The sequence below is a fragment of the Zingiber officinale genome, chromosome 2B (genome assembly GCF_018446385.1).
Source record: "Zingiber officinale cultivar Zhangliang chromosome 2B, Zo_v1.1, whole genome shotgun sequence".
Classification (NCBI taxonomy): Eukaryota; Viridiplantae; Streptophyta; class Magnoliopsida; order Zingiberales; family Zingiberaceae; genus Zingiber; species Zingiber officinale.
The window spans coordinates 86,927,357-86,952,675 of NC_055989.1; the positions used below are offsets into that span (position 1 = coordinate 86,927,357).

General features: G+C 39.5%; 1 protein-coding gene across 1 annotated transcript; it reads left to right on the forward strand.

Moving 5' to 3' along the window:
• Nucleotides 1–4,861: 4,861 nt before the first annotated feature.
• On the forward strand, nucleotides 4,862–6,064 carry LOC122048420 (desiccation-related protein PCC13-62-like). The gene is made up of 3 exons (XM_042609988.1): nucleotides 4,862–5,199; nucleotides 5,278–5,503; nucleotides 5,637–6,064. The coding sequence occupies exons 1-3, from the start codon at nucleotides 4,862–4,864 to the stop codon at nucleotides 6,012–6,014; spliced, it is 942 nt and encodes a 313-aa protein (XP_042465922.1). The 3' UTR covers nucleotides 6,015–6,064.
• The last annotated feature ends 19,255 nt before the right edge of the window (nucleotides 6,065–25,319 follow it).

A 25,319-nucleotide genomic window follows, 5' to 3' on the forward strand; every position in this document is an offset into this window, starting at 1 on the left:
TTGCTGCTCCTTTATTTGAACCTTGATTTTACTCTTTTTTTCTTGATGTTATTTCATCGATCAGCATCGGATGATTATTTTTCTTGCTAAAAAAGGGATTTATTTTAGATGTCTTATATCGGTAAATTTTCATCTCTCTGTTTTTCAATCCAAATCCATTTCCCCCCTCTAAATCGGTGGTATCAGTTCATATCTCTTCTCAAGGTGCACCATCCAGCCTATATTTCCTTTTGGATGGCTATTCGATAACTTTTACCAATAATGAAACAGAATACGAAGCATGGATAGCCAACATGCAGGTTGCAAGGCATGTGGGAGCCTCTCGGGTCTTAATCTATTCAGATTCTCAGTTAGCCGCTCAGTAATTGTAGGGTGATTTTGAGATTAATAATGAATGTCTCAAGCTATATGTGGAGGAATTTGAGAAGTTAAAAGCAGAGCTTTAAGGAGTTACTTTATAGAAAATCCCCCCGAGCAGAAAATTAAAAGGCAGACGAGTTAGACAAATTGGCTAACTCCTTGGTCCCGTGGACTCTGGACAAGCCGGTGGAGCAAACACTGCTAGTAGCTCATATTAAAAGATAGGCCGAGTTAGAATTACAAAGTAATTGGTCGACACCATTAATCTCATTTTTTTCAAGGCACCTTACCATCCGATCAGGAACAAGCACATATGATCAAGAAAAGAGTTGGTCGGTTCAGCTTGGTCGGAGATCATTTATACAAGAGAGCTTTCTCTTGACCATTACTTAAGTGAGTAGGCCCGGAGGATGTGTAATATGTTGGTGCAGTTAGCATTAATGATCAAACTAAAGTTTTGATGAATGACAATTGGTTTAAATTTAGATGTTATGTTTGTCTAACCTCTTTATCAAGTGTGCAAGAATTGATGAGTCTAGAGGACCTGACATCAGGCTGAATTCTAAATGTACAATTCTAGTAGGAAGTTCAGCTGGGTCTGTGAGACCTAACAGCTGACTGAAGTCTAGTCGGAATGTTCGATTCCAGATAATTGGTTGAAGTCCGGATGTGCAATTCTGATAGGAAGACATGGTGGGTCAAGAGGTAAGTCAAGAGACTGCAAATGATGAGGTAAGTCAACTGAAGGAGAGTGATCTAGTGAGGATGAGTCCTAGTGAGACTATAGGCACTGGTCCAGCTTAGATCATGACTAGATCATGGTCTTGGTAAGAATGGATATAACTCATAAATAAACTATTTATGCATATATTTTTCTAACTCTACCTTGTAGATACATACGTAGATCTTCAAATCCTGCACACGTGACCACTGACAGAACTTGATTCCGAGTCCGGAGTAAAAAGATATGACCTCCGGAAGATTACTATGTTGAATACTGATTGGAGGTGTCTCAAGTGGATGAAGTAAATTGAATCGAACCAAACCAGACTGGATTGAACCAAAATGGACCAAACTAAATCAGACCGGACTAAAGCAACAGATAAGATCTGAATTATTTAATTAGTTTTCTCTACATAATTATCCGTAAGATCTGAAGTCAGAAAGTTTATCTTGAATTCAATGGATTTGATAAGAACATGTTCATCTATAAAGGAGGCTAGATGTCCAAGAAAGAAAATAACATTTCTACACGATTCCTCAACCGTCTGGCTGCTCTGACTTTGTACTACTACTATGCTACGATGCTGCTACACCGTACTACTACAGAAGGTCCAACACCAATGCACAAGCGCATTCAAATCTCCGTCTAAGTATTGGGTAATAATTTTGGTTTAAAGTTAATTATTGCTTAAAGAAAGTATAGTTGTTACACTTTCTTCTTTTTTTGAGTATTCAATTATGATTGATTAGTGGATTATCCGTCGGAAGGATTCAAAGGGCTTCGGTCTTGGAGTAGGAATCGTTGAAGGTTCTAAACCAAGTAAAAATAATCATGTTTTATTTCTTTCTATTTTTCTTACTAAGTTTATTTTTATGTTGTACACTCATTTTATAAAATTGAAAAAAAAAAGTTTTAAAATACACGTGATTCAACCCCTCTCACGTACAATCGATCTTATAAGTGGTATCAGAGCAGGGGCGCTCTAATTTGGTGCTACCATCGATTTTTTTTCGAGAGTTTTTATATCGTTCAATTTTTTTCCACACTACTTATCCCAAGACGAAGTCTTGGGAATTTTCTTTAACACTTGTTGTACAAGAACATGGAGCACAAAGAGACGTTTGGCGAAATGTCAACCAACCACCTCCATACGAGATATACAAGATGGATGAATTCAATCAATGGAGGATGTAGATGGAAAGTTTCATGCTTATGAATGACTTTGATTGTGGCATGGCGCTGAAGCAATCTTCTCAAAACTTGGAATCAAATAAAGATAATCAAGTTAATTTCGAGTCTATTGCCTGGCAAAATTATTTGTAGAATAGGAGAATATGGAGATGCCCACTAGTTTTGGACTCAACTAATCAAGCTTCATGAGGAGCTGTTGAAGCCGGAGAATCAAGTGAAAAGTGAATTCAGACTCGAGTCGAAATCAACGGAGAAACATACAGAATTAGGAGTTACATTTAATGTTAGTACGATTTACCAAAATACCTCTCTCAGTAGTAATCTAGATAACATGCATAATAATTTAGATATTTATAAAAATATCTCTATCAGTAGTAATTTAGATAGCATACATGATAATTTAGATATTTCTTAAAATACCTAGTATTTTATGTGAAAAAATTATTTTTTCTTATGATAATTTAAATTCACATAATTTAGTGAATTCAAATAAATTAAGTTTAATTAAAAATTTATAATTAAATAATAATTTATTTAATAATAATAATTTTACTATGAAAAAGTTGATTTTAATTTAAAATCTAAATTTAAATAATCATTTATTTAATAATTTAAATTTAAATAATTTAATTAATAATTTGAATTTAGATAATTATTCAATTAATAAAAATAAATATAATTTGAATAATTTAATCATTAATAATTTAAAATTAATTAGTAAATTAAATCAAGAAAATAACCAAGTTACTCTAAATCTTGATAAAATTAATTATAATCTTAATAAAGTTTTCTCTTTATTTGAGATAAATTCAAATTGAATAATTCAAATCTAATTAATTTTTTTTCAAACTTATTTAATTATCAAAATAAATCTAGATAAGTCAAATTTAACTAATTCAAATCTTAGTAATAATCAAATTTAAATAATTCTAAAAATTTAAATATTAATTCAAAAATTCTGAAATTAATAAAACTAATTAATTCTAAAATTAATAAAAATATGACTTTAATTAATATAGAAATTTAAAACTTAAATAACTTAAATTTAAAAAATTAAAACTTAACTAAACAAGATAAATCTCAATTAACTAATTCAAATTTTATCCTTCATAATTTAATTGATAATAATAATTTAATCAATTCAAACGCTTAAAATAAATAAAAATTTGAAACTTAAATTGATAAAATAGATCTAGATAAAATTAATAAATACCTTAATAAAATAATTGACAATTTAGATAACATTAATCTAGAAATTTCTATTTAAAACTAAGATAATTTAATTAATAAAAAAATAAATCTTAAGGATAATTATTTAGATAAAATTAATCTAATAAATTTAACTAATAATATAAACTTAGAAGATAAAGAAAACATAAATATAAGGAGATTGAGTCACATGCCTAAGATGGAGATGGAGTCGAGACTTTTAACTTGGCCTCTTAGCTAAGAAATTACTCGAATAACTCATAAAAGGTAACGAACTTGCAGAGCATATTAGATATTGCAGTAGTTTTGGCTAAAATCATTAGGGACACGAATGGAGAGCTCATCAAAGTCAACTTTGACATCCATAAGCGCAAGAACATTAATATTTCTTTTGATGTTTTTGCATATAATCAGTGATAGATCTATTACCTTGGTGAGGGCTGGCAAGATTTTGATAATGAGTCATAATCTTGTGGAGCAGCATAGGTTCTCTCCAGCGTCTGTCATGCGTCTCTAGATGAAGTTGATGAAGAAATAAACTCCACAAGAGTAGGAGACATCAAACCTAAAATAGCGTCGAGGAGAAGTTGATCTTAACGGAGCCAGAGATTCGCCTGAGAGAGTGTAGCGCCTGTAGGTGTTATCTGCGTAGGGGGCAGGGACGTGAGCCATCAACAAATCCTAGTAAGTCATATCCGAATAGAAGAGACGTGAACTACAAGTGCTAGCAGAATAATTGGAAGTGGTGGGTTTCAAAGGTGCCTAAGCATTGACGTTGAGAACCACAAGGCAGAAAGGTGAATCGGGAGCATTTGTGAGAGATAATTGGCGGGTGATGTCGTCGGCGATAGCTAATGTAGGAGGCAGCCGGTGGGTATTGTGGGCGACGGTTAGGGTTTGAGAGGAAAAAAAATTACTGTTAAGCTTAGCTTTTTGATATCATGTTGACAATAGAATACACTATTTTATTAATAATAATATATGGTATATAAATATTATTACAAGTATAAAATAGGAAAATACATAAATTAGGAAAACATAATAAAATGCTGGGAAATAAATAAATAAATATTAATTATTACAAGTATAAAATAGAAAAAAAATACCTAAATTAAGAAAACACATTGAAATAAATAAATAAATAAACATTGATTATTTCATATGTAAAATAGGAAAATACGAGAAACACATTAAAATACTGGAAATAAATAAATAAGTTTTCCATAATAATAATTATTACAAGTGTAAAATAATAAAAATACATAAGTTTGGAAAACGCATTAATATCCCCCTCAGCTCAGCTCGATCTATATAAAGCCAGGGAACCCTCTTGATCTCGTGCATCAGACTCGCTTGCTTGGAGCTTGGTCGATCGGCATGGCTTTTGTGGCGGTCCGTGTCTTGTCTCTCTTCGTCCTCTCCACGGCCGCGGTCGTGACGGTGATCGGAGCAGCCAAGAATCCAACATGTGAGTCGCCGACGATCGGGGAGCCGTTGTTCCCCCTGGACAGGGACTTGCTGCAGTTCGCGCTGAACCTGGAGCACACGGAGTGTGACTTCTTCCTGTTCGGCGCCCTCGGCCACGGGCTCGACTCCGTCGCGCCGGAGCTGGCCATGGGCGGGCCGCCGCCGATCGGCGCGAGGAAGGCCAACCTCGACGCGACCACAAAGCTCATCATCGAGGAGTTTGCCTACCAAGAAGTCGGCCATTTGAGGTATATATTCATTAAATTACGCCTCCTGATTCACTCTGAACTAGCTGATCGATCGCGCATCGTAACTGATATATGAAGGGCGATCAAGAGCACTGTCGGAGGGTTCCCGAGGCCTCAACTCGATTTGAGCGCTCACAACTTCGCGAACATAATGGACAATGCTTTGGGATACCATCTGAATCCTCCATTTGATCCCTACGTTGACACTCTCAATTACCTCCTCGCCTCCTACGCGATCCCTTACATGGGCCTGGTCGCCTACGTCGGCGCAAACCCCAACACCAATGGCTTCGTCGCCAAGAGGGTAATCCTAGAGATCGATCGTCGAATGGCTTAATTATATTATTATATAATTATAGATTATATATTATTATATAATTATATATATATAATTATATTATTATAGATTAACTGTTTGTCACTGTAAATTTGCGCAGCTTTTGGCGGGATTGCTGGCCGTGGAAGCTGGGCAAGATGCGATCATAAGGGCGATTCTGTATCAGCGCAAGGACGAGCTGGTGGCGCCGTACAATATCACGGTGGCGGAGTTCACGGTTCGGATATCGGAGCTGAGGAACCGGCTGGCGATGTGCGGCATGAAGGACGAAGGGCTGCTGGTGCCGCGGGAGCTGGGGGCCGAGGCAAGGATGTCCACCAACATACTGTCGGCCAACAAGGATTCCCTCGGCTACAAGCGAACTCCGGCAGAGGTGCTCCGGGTGGTGTATGGGACTGGGAGTGAGCATGTGCCCGGAGGGTTCCTCCCTAAAGGTGGGGATGGGAAAATCGCAAGGGCATTCTTGGCATCTCCTTGAGAAGAGATTAGAGTGATAGCTCGGATTGAATAATGATGGCATCTATGAGATTATGTGTATACTCGCGTTGTAATCTTCGAGATTATGTGTGAGTGTCCATCTCAAGCAATATATTTGGGCTTTATTTTAACATAAATTTGTAAAAGAGACAAAAACGGAAACTTTGAGTAATAATCCTAATGAGTGGTCACAGGGTATGATAATTTTCGTAGCAATCCAAGGGGTTGGTTCACGTTTGGTCATGCTACGTTTGCTTTGTTCTTCTTTTTCGGACACATTTGGCATGGCGCTAGAACCTTGTTCAGAGATGTTTTTGCTGGTATTGATCCAGATTTGGATGTTCAAGTGGAATTTGGAGCATTCCAAAAAATAGGAGATCCAACTACGAGGAGACAAGTAGTCTGATACAAGATTGCTCTGGTATCTTTCGCCCTTTTTTTATTTGACATAGGGTTAGAGTACTTAAGAAATCTTGACTTGAATCATTATCTTTTCTTTTCCTTTTCTTTAACATCTACTTACAAGCAGCGGTGAATCCTCTGTGGGCTATCTAAACATCTTCGGGCATTTCAATTTATAACTAATCATCCCGGGTCCACACCTCAATAAGATGTTTACTTAAGATGTCAAAGTATATGTCTCCATGACCAAGATGACTTGTATACCTTAAATCGAAGGAAACTAGCACTCGAGCTGCAGTAAGAGCTTTACAAACATATCCATATATATAGATAACCATATGAAGTCTTATAGCGAGTTATTCCAATGAACTAGTTATGATCCGGCAGTAAGGTCGGGGGACCCCCTCTGAAGGGGAGTCAGTGCCACGTGGAGGTCAAAAGTCAAAAGGGTCAGCATGAAGGGAAGCCAATCGAAGAAGGTGTGCGTCGACCGGCCGAACGGGACCAAGCGAAATCAAAAACAACCCGACAGGGAATCGGGTTTCCAACACTCATGGTGAACAAGGTCGCCGGGCCGAGCAGGTAGCCCGCTCGGCCGAGGCGTAAAGCATCAATAATGTGAAGGAACAGTCTCAGCCGAGCACCCGGTCGGACCGATACCTACGTCCGGTCGGATCGATGCCTGCCGAGCAAAGGGATGCTCGGCTCGGGGAAAAAGGAGACAAGGACAAGGGGACATTGGGAGACATCTTCTGACAACTGGCATGTTCAACGGCCAAGCCATACGCAGAATCTCACGATAGAAGGTTCTACCGTCCCATCAGAGAGGTGCTCGGACTGTAGCAGTATGGTGTTAGGCATGTTCTCTGACAAGCTCATACTAAGGTATGGTAAAGGACACGTGTACGCCTCGGTAGGTGTGCATACGCCTCCCCACAGCTCTATATAAGAGCCCTCAGACTTTGGCGAAGGTACGCAATCATGCGATCTCGCATCCTTGGAGCCACTTCATAGTTTCCTCTTGCCTGACTTGAGCGTCGGAGGGTCGTCGTCGGGAACCCCTTCCCGGCCCGACTTTCTTGTAGGTTAGCCGGAGATCCCTACGGTCGGTCGGAGATCCACGTCATCAGTTCGGAGAGCACCACGTGCCCAGCGTCCATTGATTCAGTGTTCGGATAGGATCAAGTTACCATAACTAATATCCATGTTTAACTCTCGACATTCCAATATCTCCAACCAGTGAAAAAATAGATGCTTGGTGAACCAAGGAGTATAACCCATGTTAGAATTATAGAATTAATGATATCCGAATGCATCAATTCAACGACTAGGGAAATTCCAATATGTTCATAATTACACATGTAGAGATAATCTCTAGTTGTAATCCAATCACAATTTCTCTCATGGTATGAATTATATTACATGCATTCAGTAAATGAGCTTAAGACAATCAAACATATAATATGCACTCAAATAGTGAATCTATATTTAGTATAAGCTGTAAGACGATTGCCTTAGGACATCCCTTAAAATCTAATATCTCTTGCCGCCGACCACAACAAGAGGGTCTCCTCTTGTTATCATAAGCTACCTAAAGGAAGAAGATCTTCCTTTTGCTTCTTTTTCCTCTTCTTGATCCTTCTCTTTCGCTCGTGGCTAGTACCTTCTGAAAGTAAAACTTGTTCTCTTGGAGTTATCTTAAAGAGCTCGGCGTGGATATGAATAGATGTGAGGTTTGATAACGTCATAAAAGGTTGATGTCCTTCTCGTTACAAGCCATCTGTAAGGTATACCTAGAATAATTGTTATTCAATTTCATTATATTTTATGATCTTGTATGCATGATTGTATCTTGCAGAAGAATCTTAAAGCGACATGGGGTGAATCATCATCATCCGAATCTAAAATTGAGACCCACACTGGAATCACACTTACAACCAACTACCAAGAGGAAAGCATCGATGAAGGGGAAGCTACTTTAGAGGAAAGCGACAACGAAGGGGAAGCATCCAACTTTAAATCCGACATGATAAGTGAGGTATATCTTCTTCCTCCTCACCAATTATACGAAGGTATTAAATCCCGAACGGTCTAGCCTGGAACCATCGACGCCTTCCGTGCTGCTATACTTGTGCTTTCGAATAAGCTCATCAGGGAGATGATGGAACCGCCCTTCTGGTCCTTTCAACCCGACCTTGTCCAAGAGCTCGCGATCTATCGGTCAGTATATTTTACCGATTGCTCCTCCTTTTATTTGAACCTTGATTTTACTCTTTTTTTTTCTTGATGTTATTTCATCGATCAGCATCGGATGATTATTTTTTTTTTGTTAAAAAAGGGATTTATTTTAGATGTCTTATATCGGTAAATTTTCATCTCTCTTTTTTTCAATCCAAATCCATTTCCCCCCTCCAAATCGGTGGTATCAGTTCATATCTCTTCTCAAGGTGCACCATCCAGCCTATATTTCCTTTTGGATGGCTATTCGATAACTTTTACCAATAATGAAGCAGAATATGAAGCATGGATAGCTGACATGCAGGCTGCAAGGCATGTGGGAGCCACTCGGGTCTTAATCTATTCAGATTCTCACTTAGCCGCTCAGTAATTGTAGGCTAATTTTGAGATTAATAATGAATGTCTCAAGATATATGTAGAGGCATTTGAGAAGTTAAAAGCAGAGTCTTAAGGAGTTACTTTATAGAAAATCCCCCGAGCAGAAAATTAAAAGGCAGACGAGTTAGACAAATTGGCTAACTCCTTAGTCCCGTGGACTCTGGACAAGCCGGTGGGAGCAAACACTGCTAGTAGCTCATATTTAAAGATAGGTCGAGTTAGAATTACAAAGTGATTGGCCGACACCGTTAATCTCATTTCTTCAGCAAGGCACCCTACCATCCAACCGGGAACAAGCACATATGGTCAAGAAAAGAGTTGGTCGGTTCAGCTTTGTTGGAGATCATTTATACAAGAGGGCTTTCTCTCGACCATTACTTAAGTGAGTAGGCCCAGAGGATGTGTAATATGTTGGTGCAGTTAGCATTAATGATCAAACTCAGATTTTGATGAATGACAATTGGTTTGCATTTAGATGTTATGTTTGTCTAACTTCTTTATCGAGTGTGCAAGAATTGATGAGTCTAGAGGACCTGACATCAGCTGAAGTCTAGATGTGCAATTCTAGTAGGAAGTTCAGCTTCCTTGGTTTGTGAGACCTGACAGCTGACTGAAGTCTAGTCGGGATATTCGATTTTAGACAATTGGTTGAAGTTCGGATGTGCGATTCTGATAGGAAGACATGGTGGGTCAAGAGGCAAGTCAAGAGACTGCAAATGATGAGGTAAGTCAACTAAAGGAGAGTGATCTAGTGAGGACGAGTCCTAGTGAGACTATAGGCGCTGGTCCAGCTTAGATCTATTTTGGAAGTCTAAGTTAAGACCATGACTAGATCATGGTCTTGGTAAGACTGGATATAACTCATAAATAAACTATTTATGCATATATTTTCCTAACTCTGTCTTGTACATACATACGTAGATCTTCAAATCCTACACGCGTGACCACTGACGGAGCTTGATTCCGAGTCTGAGTCAAAAGATATGACCTCCGAAAGATTCCTGTAGGATCGTTGCGGCCGGCTAGAAGGCGGGGTTGAATAGCCCGATAAAAATAAAACACAACCCTTCCCGACTTTTTAAATTGACACTTGCATATAAAATAGAAAAGCAATAAATCAAAACAGAAAAAGACGAGACACCAGATGTTTACTTGGTTACAACCGGGGAGGTTGTTAATCCAAGGAAAATGATCGCACTATTGTCTCCTTCAGGCGGAGAAGTCTCTCTTATAGTAATGTAGGAACAGAAAGAAAGAAGCTATTCTAAACAGTGGAAGCACACAAGCGTTGTTACAATTTCTGAACTGATTGAAAAGCTTTTGGACCAAGGCTATATTTATAGCCTTGGTCGGGGCACCTAGAGGGTTTTGGGCGCCCTGGGGGGGATAAATTTTATCCCCCAACGTTCAGATCGAGTCAAAGCTTGATCTGGTCAAACTTCACGGTCCGGGCGCCCAGAAGGGTTCCGGGTGCCCCGGGTTGGTCCGAGCGCCCTGGACTGTTTCGAGCGCCCCGGACCATAAAGTCAACCAGTGTTGACTTTTTTATCCGGGGACCACTGCTCCGGTTCAGTTCGCCTCGGTCCGGGTCTTCTACTCCGGATCCGGTCACTTGGGTGCCATCCGGAAAAGGGCTCACCCAAACCCAACTTCCGGTCTTCTCGAGCGGGCTTCCCTCCGGCTTCTTGTCCCTCGGAATCACCGCATGTTTCTGTTGGTGCAGTAAGCATCTGACGATCGAACCTCAGTTTTGATAATGGCAAAGGGATTCAAAGTTAAGATTCCTTGTTATCTAACGTGGTTAAATAAGGTTTCAGGAAAGTCCTAACTGCGGTTAGACAGGGGAAAATCCTAAGGGGGGGGGGGTAACCTTAGGTCCTAGGGGGTGGCAACCCTAGGTGAAGGAAAATCCTAAGGGGCGATAACCTTAGGTCCTAGGGGGCGGTAACCCTAGGTGGAGGAAAATCTAAGGGGGGAAACCTTAGGTCCTAGGGGGCGGTAACCCTAGGTGGAGAAAAACCCTAAGGGGCGGCAACCCTAGGTCCTAGGGGGTGGTAACCCTAGGTGGAGAAAAACCCTAAGGAGCGACAACCTTAGGTCCTAAGGGATGGTAACCCTAGGTGGAGAAAAACCCTAAGGGGCGGCAACCCTAGGTCCTAGGGGGTGGTAACCCTAGGCGAAAAGTCCAGTTGGTCTGGAGGACCAGACTGACATCAGGTAATCTCTCCTGAGGGGAGTAGGTGAGGACGCGTTCACTGTAGAGGGAACAAGAGGGCGTCAGTCAACCTAGGGTTTCCAGTTGGACAGTCCGGAGACTGTCATTATCATTTCTATTATGCTTTATGTGCTAACTTTGTGCTGCAGGGTATATTTGGGATTAATGTATCTTGCAGGGACCAAAGTGCAAAGATTAACCTCGGATGAATAGTGTCCGAGGCGCCTCTATGGAGCTTGGAGGCACCTTGGGTGCAAAACCTGAGCTGGCTGCGAAGCAAGCTTCAAGGTGCCTTGGAGAGGCTGAAGGCGCCTTGAACAAGTTGATGAAGGCGCCTTGGAGAGGTTGAAGGCACCTTGAACAAGATAAAGTTCCACCAGGTCAGTTCTGATCCATGCGGGTGACGCGACCAGCCTAGAGGCGCCTTGGAGGGGTTTAAGGCGCCTTGAACACCCTTTATAAGAGGGGTTCGAGCAGCACTTCAAAACAACGAAAGAAATAGCTTCCTCGTTCTGTGTTCAGCTCAAGTATTGCTTCCGAAGTGCTGCTGCAACATTCCGACGACCCGGAGCTCAGATTTTTCTACCATTGTTGTCGGTATAATTTTAATTACAGTTACATTTGTAATTAGTTTGTAATAATTATACGAGCTTATAGTTGTTGCTCACGGAAAGCGATCAAGGATCGCGGGCCTTCGAGTAGGAGTCGCCTTAGGCTCCGAACGAAGTAAATCCTCTGTGTTTGTGTTTCTTTATTTTATTCCGCTGTGTTTTAATTACTCCGATAGTTTTGCGATTCCGATAATCGAACGAATTAGCCACGAGCGCTATTCACCCCCCTCTAGCGGCAAACTCTAGCTCTGATACTAATTGTTGGTTGCTACTCAGAATATCGTACCGGTTGTAACGACCCGCTTTCTACTGACGAGGCTGTAACGCCGGAGGTTACATTAAGCTAAACTATTCTTGGGATATCACTAAGTATCAAGGTGTGGAAAAGCTGAAATAATTAAAACTCTCTGCTATTTACTATAAAATCTGGAAATTAAACTCAGAATACACTTCTGAAGTTGTACATATGCTAAAGAAGGGAACTTAACTTTCTATTTGATCAAAAAGCTGAAATTTGACACTTCTAGCTGAAATCAGACATTCCAATTGATCGGCTGATCGATTGGAGTGGTCTGATCGATCCACTGATCGATTCAACGTGCTACTGTGCACGGGGTCAATTCTGGATCGATCGGCTGATCGATCCAGCCTGACCAATCGATCCGATAATCGATTCAGAGGCTCTCTGTTCGCGGAAATTAAATTCCCGATCGATCGGCTGATCGATCCATGGCCGATCGATCAGCTAATCGATTCAACAGCTCTCTGTACGCGACAGATTACCTCCCAATCGATCGGCTGATTGATTGGGGACCCTCCAATCTATCGGCTGATCGATTGGAGCTCTAATTTCTGCTGCATTTCAGAATTTCATGTACAACATGGATATATCAACTAATAAACACTAAACTCTTACTAAACAGGTCATGATTCATAACTTACCGACTAACATCAAGGTAATTAGAAGTCTAGGCATAACCTAATGCATACCTTTGTTGGTTGCTACTCGGAAAACCTAGAGGTTCCACTGTACAAAAATTTTGTACAAAGGTCTGAACCTTTTCCTAGCTACCATGTGTTCTTTTAAATTAAATTTTGGATCGCCTGCGGAACTTAACACGTTTGATCCAAAACTTAATCTATTTGTTCTTTTAGGTTTTGACTTGGATCTCCTGCGGAACTTAACACGTTCGACCCAAATCTCCTTAAGTTATTAATTCCATTAAATATTAATTTCCATAATTGGTTCCCAGTACTGACGTGGCGAGGCACATGGCCTTCTTGGATATGGGAGCAACCACCACCGACTAGACAAAACCTTTTATAGAAATCTAATATTTAATTTCCTAAAATAACTTTAGGTTAACCGAAAAGAACAATCAAATCACAAGGAAAAGAAAAAACAAAAGAACACAACATCGAAAAACATATTCGAAATACTAGAATCGTAAGCCTCTTGTATTTGGTATTATTTCCATAAATAACTAGCATGATGCGGAAAGGAAAAATTACTAGTTATACCTTCTAGAAAGACCTCTTGATCTTCTACCGTATTCCTCTTCTAACCTCGGACGTTGTGTGGGCAACGATCTTCCGAGATGAGAAACCACCAATCACCTTCTTCTTCCTTGCAAGTTTCGGCCATCAAAAACATCTTCTAGGATGAAGAGGTTCGGCCACCACCACTATGCTCCAAGGGATGCTAGAAACGAGGCTTGCTTTCTCTCCTTCTTCTCCTTCCTTGATCCGGCCACTAACAAAAGCTCCACCAAGAGGTAAGTTTTGGCCAATAAGAGGAGAGGAGAGAAATAGGGCCGGCCACACCACCAAGGAAAAAAAAGGGAGAAAAATAGAATAGAGTCGTTTGCTTTGAAGCCTCCTCTACCCCCTCTTTTATAATCCTTGATCCTGGCGAATAAGGAAAATTTAATAAAAATTTCCTTAATTCTTTTTCCATTGAAAAGGAAAAATTATTTAATTAAAAACAATTTTCTTTCTCAATTTTATTTGGCCGGCCACACCAAAGCTACAAACAAGGAGAGTTTTAATTAATTAAAACTTCCTAATTTGTCTCCAGAAATTTATAAAATTTCTCCAATAATTTAATCCCTTCATGATTGGTTTATAAAAAGGAAATTTAATAAATTAAAATCTTTCTTTTAAACATGTGGATAAAAAGAAAGTTATCTCTAAAAATTAAAATCTTTTTTAATCTACAAATAAGGAAAGATATCAAATTTTTTCTCAATCTTTTGTAGAAACTAATAAAAGAGAATTATTAATTTTTAAACTTTCTTTTAAATCATGAACATGGTTAAAAAGGAAAGTTTTCTTAAATTTTAAAATCGTCCTTTAATCAACAAATAAGGAAAGATTTCAAATTTTAAACTCTCTTTTAAACATGTAGATGATTTACAAATAAGGAAAGTTTTTACCAAAAATTAAAACCATCCTTTTAAACTACAAATAAGGAAAGAGATTAATCTCTTCTCTTAATCTTTTGTAGAAAGTTATAAAAGGAAATTTTTAATTTTTAAACTCTCTTTTAAAATCATGATATCCACATAAGAAATAATTTTAATAAAAATCCTTTTAATATTCTAGTGGTCGGCCACCTAAGCTTGGGACCCTGGCCGGCCACCTACATGGCTCATCCACTTGGTCTTGGCCGGCCCTAGCTTGGGTTCCAAGCTAGCTTGGCCGGCCCCATTGGATGGGTAAGAAGGTGGGTATGCGATGGGTATAAATCTCTATATACTAGAGGCTACGATAGGGACCGAGAGGAGGAATTGGTTTTGGTCTCCCGATGAAAATAAGCATCCCGTGTTCGCCCCGAACACACAACTTAATTTCATCAATAATAATTCATTCCACTAAAGAACTATTATTGAACTACCGCACCAATCCCAAATTACATTTTGGGCTCCTTCTTATTATGAGTGTGTTAGTCTCCCTGTGTTTAAGATAACAAATGTCCACTAATTAAGTAAGTTACTGACAACTCACTTAATTAATATCTAGCTCCAAGAGTAGTACCACTCAACTTCATCGTCATGTCGGACTAAGTCCACCTGCAGGGTTTAACATGACAATCCTTATGAGCTCCTCTTGGGGACATTCTCAACCTAGATCACTAGGACACAGTTTCCTTCTATAATCAACAACACACACTATAAGTGATATCATTTCCCAACTTATCGGGCTTATTGATTTATCGAATTAAATCTCACCCATTGATAAATTAAAGAAATAAATATCAAATATATGTGCTTGTTATTATATTAGGATTAAGAGCACACACTTCCATAATAACTGAGGTCTTTGTTCCTTCATAAAGTCAGTACAAAAGGAAAGACCTCAAATGGTCCTACTCAATACACTCTAAGTGTACTAGTGTAATTATATAGTTAAGATAAACTAATACCTAATTACACTACGACCTTCCAATGGTTTGTTCCTTTCCATTATGGTCGTGAGCTACTGTTTATAATTTATAAGGTACTGATAACATGATCCTCTGTGTGTGACACCACACACCATGTTATCTACAATATAAATTAATTGAACAACTACATTTCTCATAAATCTAGACATTTGACCAATGTGATTCTTATTTCTAGATAAATGTTTATACCAAAAGCTAGGCTTTTAGTATATACTCTAACAACCTTCACGATTCATAACATTTAGACACTAAAAAGGTGCAGAAAATAAACTATAAGGAGTTCTAATCCTTTAACTTGCTGGTCTCCAAGGTCTTTATTCCAAGTTCCTTCTCACACACATCTGGTCGCATTGAACTCCAGCCTCCGCTAATCCATCTTCCCTTTATCTTTATCTGCAGTATAAGGAAAATGAAACTATAAGCTTGGGAGCTTAGTAAGAACCATCTACCTCACAAAAACATGCATTTGAAGAAATCATGCTTTCAAGGATGCTATTTTAAATACATGTTGATGATCATGCTGAACATGCTAAAACATGACATATGGACATACAAGTCATGACAATCAAAGACTGAATATAAAGCTAATTGTTATATCAATAAGAAAACTAAACTAAAGCTGAGCTGCATTCACATATCTGGTTTGTGAAGTTTGAAAACTATTTTCATAAATAGATAAAAATACTAATCATGCTGCATGGACCCGACAACTGTACTTGCTATGCGCGCATCCCTAACTAGACCCGAGGTAGCTAGTCCCAAATCTAGTAGGATTTACTAGGTTATCTAAACATAGGGACGACTATGGGAGCCCAACCCAAGGACATCTAAGAGTCCAGTACAGTGCCACTGATAAAAGTAAAATACTATTCATAACTGATTTATCTCATCTTATTTTTACTAGGTTATCTGAACCTAGAGTTAGGTTATCTGAACCTAGAGGCGACTATGGGAGCCCACCCATTAGACTGTAGTCCCATATAAACTGAAGTAAGGCTATGTATGCAATTTAAAATGCAACTATGGCATTTAACTGAACTATTAAAATGCCTACTGTAGCATATAACTGTACTAGTCATTTTATCGAGCACCTGGCGTGCTCTAACTCTGTATATGGCTGCACTAAGGGTATAAAAGTGAACTAAGAACATAAAAACATACAATTAGCTACTTATACTGCAGGTGAGGGGTTACTTACATCCTGCGCTAAGGTTCCTTACAATCTGATCGCTAAGTTTCCAGAGAAGAAGATCTCTTCGATGATCTTCTTACGTCTACGCGTTCTTCTCGCGGAGAGGAACGTCCTTGTGCCGGAGTTGTCGCCGGAAAGTGTTCCTACGATCCTAGGGATGGAACCCTAGGTTTCTTGGGACTTGTGCGCCGAGAGGGTGCGGGAGAGAGAGAGGGGTCGGCGGTGAGGGTTTGAGGGGAATGTTGTTGATCAAATAATAAATCCCCACTTAATTTCTCCTATTTATGTTAAGTGGTTAATTAATACTTCCCAACTTACTCATAAATATAATTTCTCTCCTTTCCTTTCAGCACACCCCTGCTGGGCCCCTTGGTTACTAGAGTCATCTATAAGTAGTAGGGTCTAATAGGTCTCGGGTTCAATTCCTGCTTAGGCTGTTTTATGTTTTTATTTAATTTTTCTACTTCTGCTACTCCAAAAATTCCATAAAAATATCCTAAAATTCTAGAAAATAATAGAATATTTCTAAAATTAATTTGAGAATTTTCGGGCGTTACAATCCCCCATACCTTATAAAAAGTTCATCCTCGAACTTAGAATAACTCTGGGTACTTCTGTCTCATACTAGCTTCTGTCTCCCAAGTTGCCTCTTCTGCTGTGTGATTCTGCCAAATGACTTTTACTAATGGTAATCAGCAATTTCTTAACTGTTCGGTCTACTATCTGAATAGGCCGACTGTCATAGCTGAGGTCTTCGCGGACTTGTACCGACTGGGGCTCAATCACCTGGGTGGCATCTGGATATGCTTCTTCAGCATTGAGACGTGAAATACGTTATGGATAGCTGACATCTCCTGGGGTAGCTCTAGCTCATATGCTACCTTGCCAACTCTTCTGGTGATAAGGTATGGTCCCACATATCTAAGACTTAATTTGCCCTTCTTCCCAAAACGCATTACTCCCTTCATGGGAGCCATTCAGAGGAATACTGTTTCCCCAACTGAAAACTCTAAGGGTCGGTGCCGTGTATCAGCATAGCTTTTCTGGCAGCTCTGAGTTGTCTCTATCCTCTGGCGGATCTGCTGTATAGCTGTTGTGGTATCTGCTACTAGATCTGTCTGAAGTTCTAGTTCTTTCTGTCCACCACTTTCATACCAACAGATTGGAGATCTACACCTCCGCCCGTAGAGAGCCTCGTAGGGTGCCATGCCGATAGTGGTCTGGTAGCTGTTGTTGTATGCAAATTCTGCTAAACACAGATATTTGCACCAACTTCCCTTGAAGTCTAGGGCACATGCTCGGAGCATATCTTCGAGTACCTAATTTACTCGCTCCATTTGACCATCTGTCTAAGGATGGAAAGCTGTGCTAAACTTTAACCTGGTGCCCAGTGCTGACTGTACACACTCCCAGAAGTGTGATGTGAATTTACCGTCTCTATCTGAAATGATGGTCCGTGGGACTCCATACAGTCTGACGATCTCCTTGAGATACAACTGAGCTAGCTGCTCCATGGAGTAGGATATCCTGATAGCTAAGAAGTGGGCTGATTTAGTCAATCTGTCGACTATTACCCATATGGCATCAAAACCATTCGTGGTTCTGGGTAGTCCCACTATAAAATCCATGAAAATATCCTCCCACTTCTATTCTGGGATCTAAATGGGCTGCAGAACTCCTCCTGGTCTCTGGTGTTTTGCCTTGACCCTCTGGCAGGTCAGACAGGTACTGACATATCTAGCGATGTCTCTTTTCATCCTAGGCCACTAAAAACGTTTCTTTAGGTCTTGGTACATCTTAGTGGAACCAGGATGCATCGCATAAGTGTTGGAACCCCAAGGTTGTTTTGGTGTGATCAACAAGTTAAGTTAGGTCCTGTGTGTTTCTAACCTTGTGTCTAAGTGTGCAGGAGCTTAGGAACACAAGTAGTCGAGCGGAAGACGCAGCTAGCGAGAAGGATGACAGTCCGAGTGACGAGGTGTGGAAGAGTACAGAAGGGCGTCTTGGCTGGGGCTTGCCAAAGGGATGAGTACACGAGAAGGAAACACGCCGATTTCGAGGGACGAGAAGTCGGAGGAAGCCCGCCGAGAAGACCGGAAGTGAGCCCTTTTCCTGATGAGATCACTCAAGTGAGCGGATCCGAGGAGAAGAACCGGACCGAGGCGGAACTGAACCAGAAAGCCCTTCCTAGCGCCCGGACCCTGATTTTGACCCAGATCGCGATTTACGCGATCCGAACGCTGGGGATAAAGTTTTATCTCCTGTGGCCGTTCGATGGTTCCAGTGTCGACCTTAACCTTATTTTCATGGTTCGTAACCACCCTCACGCTTTGATCACGGTTCAAGATTAATATGTTAAAAAAATTAAAATTAAAATTAAACATTCAACATTAAAATTAGAAATTAAAATTTATTGAAAAAGGGCTTGCACTTATTTAAGTTGCACGATCCCTTTAGGGAATCAAAGCCCACGTAGTTCTTTTACATTTTTATCCTTTCAAAATCTTCAACTTCGTCATCAAAGTTGCATTCCTTGGATTCTTTTCTCCGCCCTGGTCCAATCCAAGAATGCTTGGGCTTCCAATGAGTTGGGAGATATTGCCGCCGGCACCGAACGTCTGCTCCACAACAACAGTTGACACCGACAAGCTAAAATTTCTTTTGCGATCACGGAGAGAACGGAAAGCTTTGAGCCTTACTACCACTTTAAGATATCGAAGTTTTATCCGCTTCATTAAAATCAAAAGAAGTCGTAAAATATTCCTGTGTGGAACTTGAGGATCCTCGTGGACGTTTTGTCCGTTCTTTTAATAAGAGTTGTGCTTTTGTAAGTTTTAAATTACTACTAGTAGTTTGTTGAATTTCAGAAATATTAATATGTGTTCCATATTTTGCATAATATTGATTATAAATATCATATAAATAAATTCTAACATTATATATAATATTAACTGGATCAGGGAAGCGTCATAATATAAAGTTGGCATTTCTTGTAAAACTTCTAATTTAAATCTAGGATCTAAAGCAAATGCAATTAAATAAATTTCAGGAATTAAATAAAAATATTTTTCCCATTTAGTTTTCATATCTAAGATGCAAGGAGATAAAGATTCATTATTAATATGTTCATTTAAAACTAATACTATATTAGAAAAATTTTCTAAAACTAATTGAGCAGTGGGATAATAAACACCGGAAAGTTGTTCGGTTGCATCATTAAATACTTTTAAAATTTCACAAATACTACTACAAATATTTCATTGTTGTGAAAATAAATATATATTAGTATTAGTGTTTTGTGCAAAAAATGAACATAATAATTCTTTATATTGAAATGAATCTTGTAATAATTGGTATGTTGAATTCTAACGTGTTGGTACATCACGTGGAAATTTTTTAGGTCTCATTCCATTAATTTTACAAAACCTACCCTATTGTTTCATTATAAATGGATGAGACCATAAATAAGAAATTGCAATTCTAGTTGGTTTAATATAACTTTCTAAAATTTTTAAACCATCTTGAACACATAAATTTAAAACATAGCATACACAACGAATATGAAAAAATAAACCTCCAATAATAGGTTGACAAACAAATTTTAGATCATCTATACAAGCGGTATTAGAACTAGCATTATCTAATGATATTGAAAATATTTTATGAGTTAAACCATATTCTTCTAAAATTAAACATAATAATTGTGCGATATTATGAGCATTATGTGATTCATCAAAAACTCTATAAGCTAATAATCTTTTTTGGAGGTTCCAAGAGTTATCGATCCAATGGCAAGTCACACCCATATATGAATGTGTTTGCCAATGATCACTCCAAATATCGGAACATAAAGAAACTTTATTATCTAATTTACTAAATTCATCAATTAAATTTTTTTTTCCTTGTTTTACTAATTTTTTAATTGTACGAGTAAGTGTAGTCCTAGGAACACGTTTAGCACATGGATTAAGAGATTTTTTACAAAAATCTTCAAATGTGCATTTAGATCCAAAACTAAAAGAAAGATTCGGAAACAAATTTAGCTAATGATTCTCTTAATTTATTATCTGAATATAAAAATAAACCGAATCGGTACTACCGCTAGTTGAAGAAAATCTTGATAATTGTGTTTAAGAACGGTCGAGTCCATATCGGGTGCTTCGTTTGTACATGTCGTTTCAACGACCCATAGCCTCGTCGACTTGGAATTTGTAGGAAGCATTATAATGCTTACATTTTGCAATTTCTCCCGACGGAAGAGTGACCTTCTCAAAATGTTTAGTAAAATAGAAAACTTTAGAGGAGGAAGTTCCGAACCTTAGAAGTAATTGCATCGGTACTTCCTTGTGTTCGGGTGTCGGATTCGGAAGATGCTCGATCTCATCATCGTTGGATTGACTGTTGGGGTCCTCCTCCCACGGATTCATTATTTGCTTTCCCTTCCGAGCTCGAGATGATGCACCTCCGCGGCCTCCTTCCATTGTAATTGAAAACGAAAGCGTGTAGAGATTAGAGAGTCTGAGAAAAATGTGTGTGAAAAATGCTCTCTATTTGTTTTGTAACATTCTAAATCATAGCCATTAATCAAAAAACCATCAAATGATCCTCATGAAAAAAAATACCATGCAAAATTTCCATCTTTGCCTCTCTATGGTTGTTTCATCGTCTTGCAGCCCTTGTATATTTTATTTGTCACGCCTAAAAAATAATAATTTGTTTGATTCGTTGTAGCTACAATGTAGTAGGACTTTCGACAACCGTTGGCGACATTCTTTAAATGCTTGGAGAGGCATTCTGTTGCATAGCTCACCGGTTTCGGTTCGACCTGGCGAACCGGGTCAACGGGCAACCGACCCGTTGACCCGGTTATGGGCCCGGGCCGGGTCCGGGCCAGACCCGGCTCGGGGTCGGGTCTACCCGGAACCCTTCCAGGCGCCCCGACCAAGGCTATAAATATAGCCTTAGTCCAGAAGCTTTTCATTAACTCAGTAATTAGAATTCCAAACACTTGTGCCCTCACTGTTCTAGTTTAGCTTCTGTTTTTGTGCTTTCACCGGTGTAAGAGGCTTCTCCGCCCGAAGGAGTTTTTAGTGCGATCACTTTCCTTGGATTAACAACCTCCCCGGTTGTAACCAAGTCAAACACGGTGCCTCGTTTCTTTCTTGTATTTCTGCTTAGCTAATTTTATACAAGTGTTAGTTTAAGAGTTCAAGAAGGGTTGTTTTTTTTCAGGGCTATTCAACCCCCCCTTCTAGCCGGCCCAACGGTCCTACAAGTGGTATCTGAGCCGAGACGCTTCAAGAGGACTAACCACCGAACGAAGCAACGAGATGGTCGGACCAAGCATCCACCCGCCGAAATACGAAGGGGACTTCGCTACCTGGAAAAAACTGATGCAGGTATTTCTTACAACAGATATTGAATTATTTTTAACGATGAAACTTGGCTTTGAAGCTCTAGAGGACAAGGAAATAGATAAATGGACAAAAAAGGAGTAGGCCGACTTCGTGGCGAACGACAAAGCAGAGTATCATCTGCTAAGCGTTCTTCCACCTCAAGAAGTCAACAGGATCGGTAAATACAAATCCGCAAAGGAACTTTGGGAGAAGTTCCTCGAGCTGCACGAAGGGACGCCCGAAGCCAAGCTCGCCAAAAGAGATCTACTTCGCAATCAGCTCACCAGCCTGCGACTTGGGGAAGACGAGTCAGTCGCGCATCTGCACTCGAGAATAAAAGAAATTATCACCGGACTCTCGAATCTCGGAGAAAAGGTAAGTAACCGAGATTCGCTCAGGTACGCTTTAAATTCCTTTCCTAGAAATACCAATTGGGCATCATTAGTAGATGCATTTTATATTTCTAAAGATTTAGAAAAGATTTCATTAGAAGAATTCTTTTCAACATTTGAAGTGCATGAGTCAAGATGTGCAGGAATGAAGGAGCCTAAAAACAACGTCGCCCTCAAAGCCTCGAGAGACGAACCAGAATCGGAATCCTCTCTCGACGACGAGGAAATGGTAATGATGGTAAGAAGATTCAAGAAACTTTGTAAATCCAGATCTACTAACCATCCGCAGGGTAAGAGGAGAAGAACGATCCGCTGCTACCACTGCGACGAAGAAGGGCACGTCAAGGACAACTGCCCCAAGCTGAAGAAAAAGGACAAGGAGAAGGGTAAGAAGCCTATCCAAAAGCGAAAGGCCCTAAAGGCGACGTGGGACGATACATCGTCCGAATCGGAAGTCGAAGCTTTCTCCGGACTTGCACTGATGGCGAGTCATCAAGACGACGACTGCGATTCAAGCTCTTCCGAAATGAGCATCGAGAGCATCGATGAAGGGGGAGACATGTCGGAAGAAAGCAGCAGCTCAGGGGGAGAAACGGACAACGAGATCAGCAAGGTAAGTCAGGTACGATCTCTTCCTCCCGATAAAATGTTTAAGTTCGTTAAACTTTTAATAAAAGATTACTTCAAATTAGAAAGTGAAAATAAAAATTTAAAAGTAATTCTAGCTAAGTCTTGTCCCTTAGAAGAATTAGATAAATTAAAACTAGCAAATGGAAAATTGAAACTTGAAAATGATGATTTGAAAATTCAAGTAGATAACTTGAAAAACCATGCATGTTCATCTAAAACCAATGTTAGAAGATTTAATAATTTAAATTGGTACTTTAAATATCACCCTGGACAAATTAGGAACATTTCAAGAAAATATGCTCCTAAAAACTTTTTAGTTAATCCAGTAGGTTGGAACCTATATTGGGTTCCTAAATCATGCTTAAACTAAATTTTAAAATTAAAATTAGCGCTTTAAGTGAGAAAATTAAACAATAAATTTCTTTATGAGACTTTGTCTAAGGAAGTGGTTGTTGCTCCAATAACCAAGAAGGCCTAGTGCCTCGCCACGACCTGGAAGCCAAAATATTGAAATAAATGTTTAATTAACTTTCTGTCAAAGTATTAAATTTAGAATTAATTAATGCTGTCAAAGTTTTTTCAAAATTTTTTTTTACTTAGAAATTTTTTGAAAATTCTCTTTAACACTTAGAAAAATTCTCAGAAGATGTCTTTAGTTAAAGGTTATAATGAAATTGAAAATTTTCTGCTTCAAGTTTTTTTTAAATGCCTAAGTTAGATTTTTTTTATAATTTCCCTTAGAAAATTTTATTTATTGTTTTCCAATTATTGCAAATTATTTCAATATTTTCTAAGTCTTTAACCCTTAGATTTTTTTTCTTGAAACCCTATTTTTTGTGTGATCAAAGGGGGAGAAGGATTAGTATAAGTCTAGGGGGAGGTAGACCAAACTATTAACTCATTTTACTTTTGCACTTAAATTGCAAATTAAGTTAGTTTACTTAATCTTATTTAATGTCTATTTTACCCTAACTTAACTTGGGTTGATCACACCAAAAAGGAGGAGATTGTTGCAACCCCAAGGTTGTTTTGGTGTGATCAACAAGTTAAGTTAGGTCCTGTGTGTTTCTAACCTTGTGTCTAAGTGTGCAGGAGCTTAGGAACACAGGTAGTCGAGCGGAAGACACAGCTAGAGAGAAGGACGACAGTCCGAGGGACGAGGTGCTGCGAAAGAGTACCCCGGTGGACGAGAAGGAAGCGTGCGGTGGTTCTGAGGGACGAAAGCCGGAGCGGAAGATTGCTCGGGGAGCAAGAGACGCAGCTAGCGAGAAGGAGCTTCACAGGCCCTGAGGGACTAAGACTACGGATGAGTATGCCGGCGAGCGAAGGAAACACGCGCATTCCGAGGGACGAAGCCGGAGGGACGCCTCGCCGAGAAGACCGGAAGTTGGGTTCGGGTGAGCCCTTTTCCGGATGGCGAGATCACCCAAGTGAGCGGATCCGGAGGAGAAGAACCGGACCGAGGCGGACTGAACCAGAAGAGGTCCGGATGAAAAGTCAACGCTTATTGACTTTGGCTCAGTGGCGGAGCTGAGCACGCCGTCAGGCCTCCTCCAGAAACCCTTCGGGCGCCTGACATTTTGACCAGGATCGCGATTTACGCGATCTGAACGTTGGGGGATAAAGTTTTATCCCCCCAGGGCGCCCGGAACCCTTCCAGGCGCCCCGACCAAGGTTATAAATATAGCTTTGGTCTAGAAGCTTTTCATTAACTCAGTAATTAGCATTCCAAACATTTGTGCGCTCACTGTTCTAGTTTAGCTTCTGGTTTTGTGCTTTCACCGGTGTAAGAGGCTTCTCCGCCCGAAGGAGTTTTTAGTGCGATCACTTTCCTTGGATTAACAACCTCCCCGGTTGTAACCAAGCCAAACACGGTGCCTCGTTTCTTTCTTGTATTTCTTCTTAGCTAATTTTATACAAGTGTTAGTTTAAGAGTTCGAGAAGGGTTATTTTTTTTCAGGGTTATTCAACCCCCCTTCTAGCCGACCCAATGGTCCTACAATAAGGAGTCTTGTGAGACTCATCTAGGATCTTCCTTCTGTTGGAGTGTATACTGAAAGCCTAAGCTTTGTAAACATTCATTATGAATAAAGAATCACATTTGGTCAAATTGTCTACATTTGTTTGTAGTTGTTCATGTAATTTATATTGTAGATAACATAGTATGTGGTGTCACATGCAGAAGATGATGTTATCAGTACCTTATAAATTATAAACAGTAGCTCACGACTAAAATGGAAAGGAACAAACCATTAGAAGGTCGTAGTGTAATTAGGTATTAGTTTATCTTGACTATATAATTACACTAGTACACTCAGAGTGTATTGAGTAGGACCATTAGAGGTCATTTCTTTTATACTGACTTTATAAAGGAACAAAGACCTCAGTTATTATGGAAGTGTGTGCT

Bases quoted from the DNA above. Each gene is read 5' to 3' on its own strand.
- LOC122048420 (XM_042609988.1), top strand. From the start codon at position 4,862: ATGGCTTTTGTGGCGGTCCGTGTCTTGTCTCTCTTCGTCCTCTCCACG. The intron at 5,200-5,277 runs GTATATATTCAT...TGATATATGAAG, and splicing joins CAAGAAGTCGGCCATTTGAG to GGCGATCAAGAGCACTGTCG. The intron at 5,504-5,636 runs GTAATCCTAGAG...AAATTTGCGCAG, and splicing joins ATGGCTTCGTCGCCAAGAGG to CTTTTGGCGGGATTGCTGGC.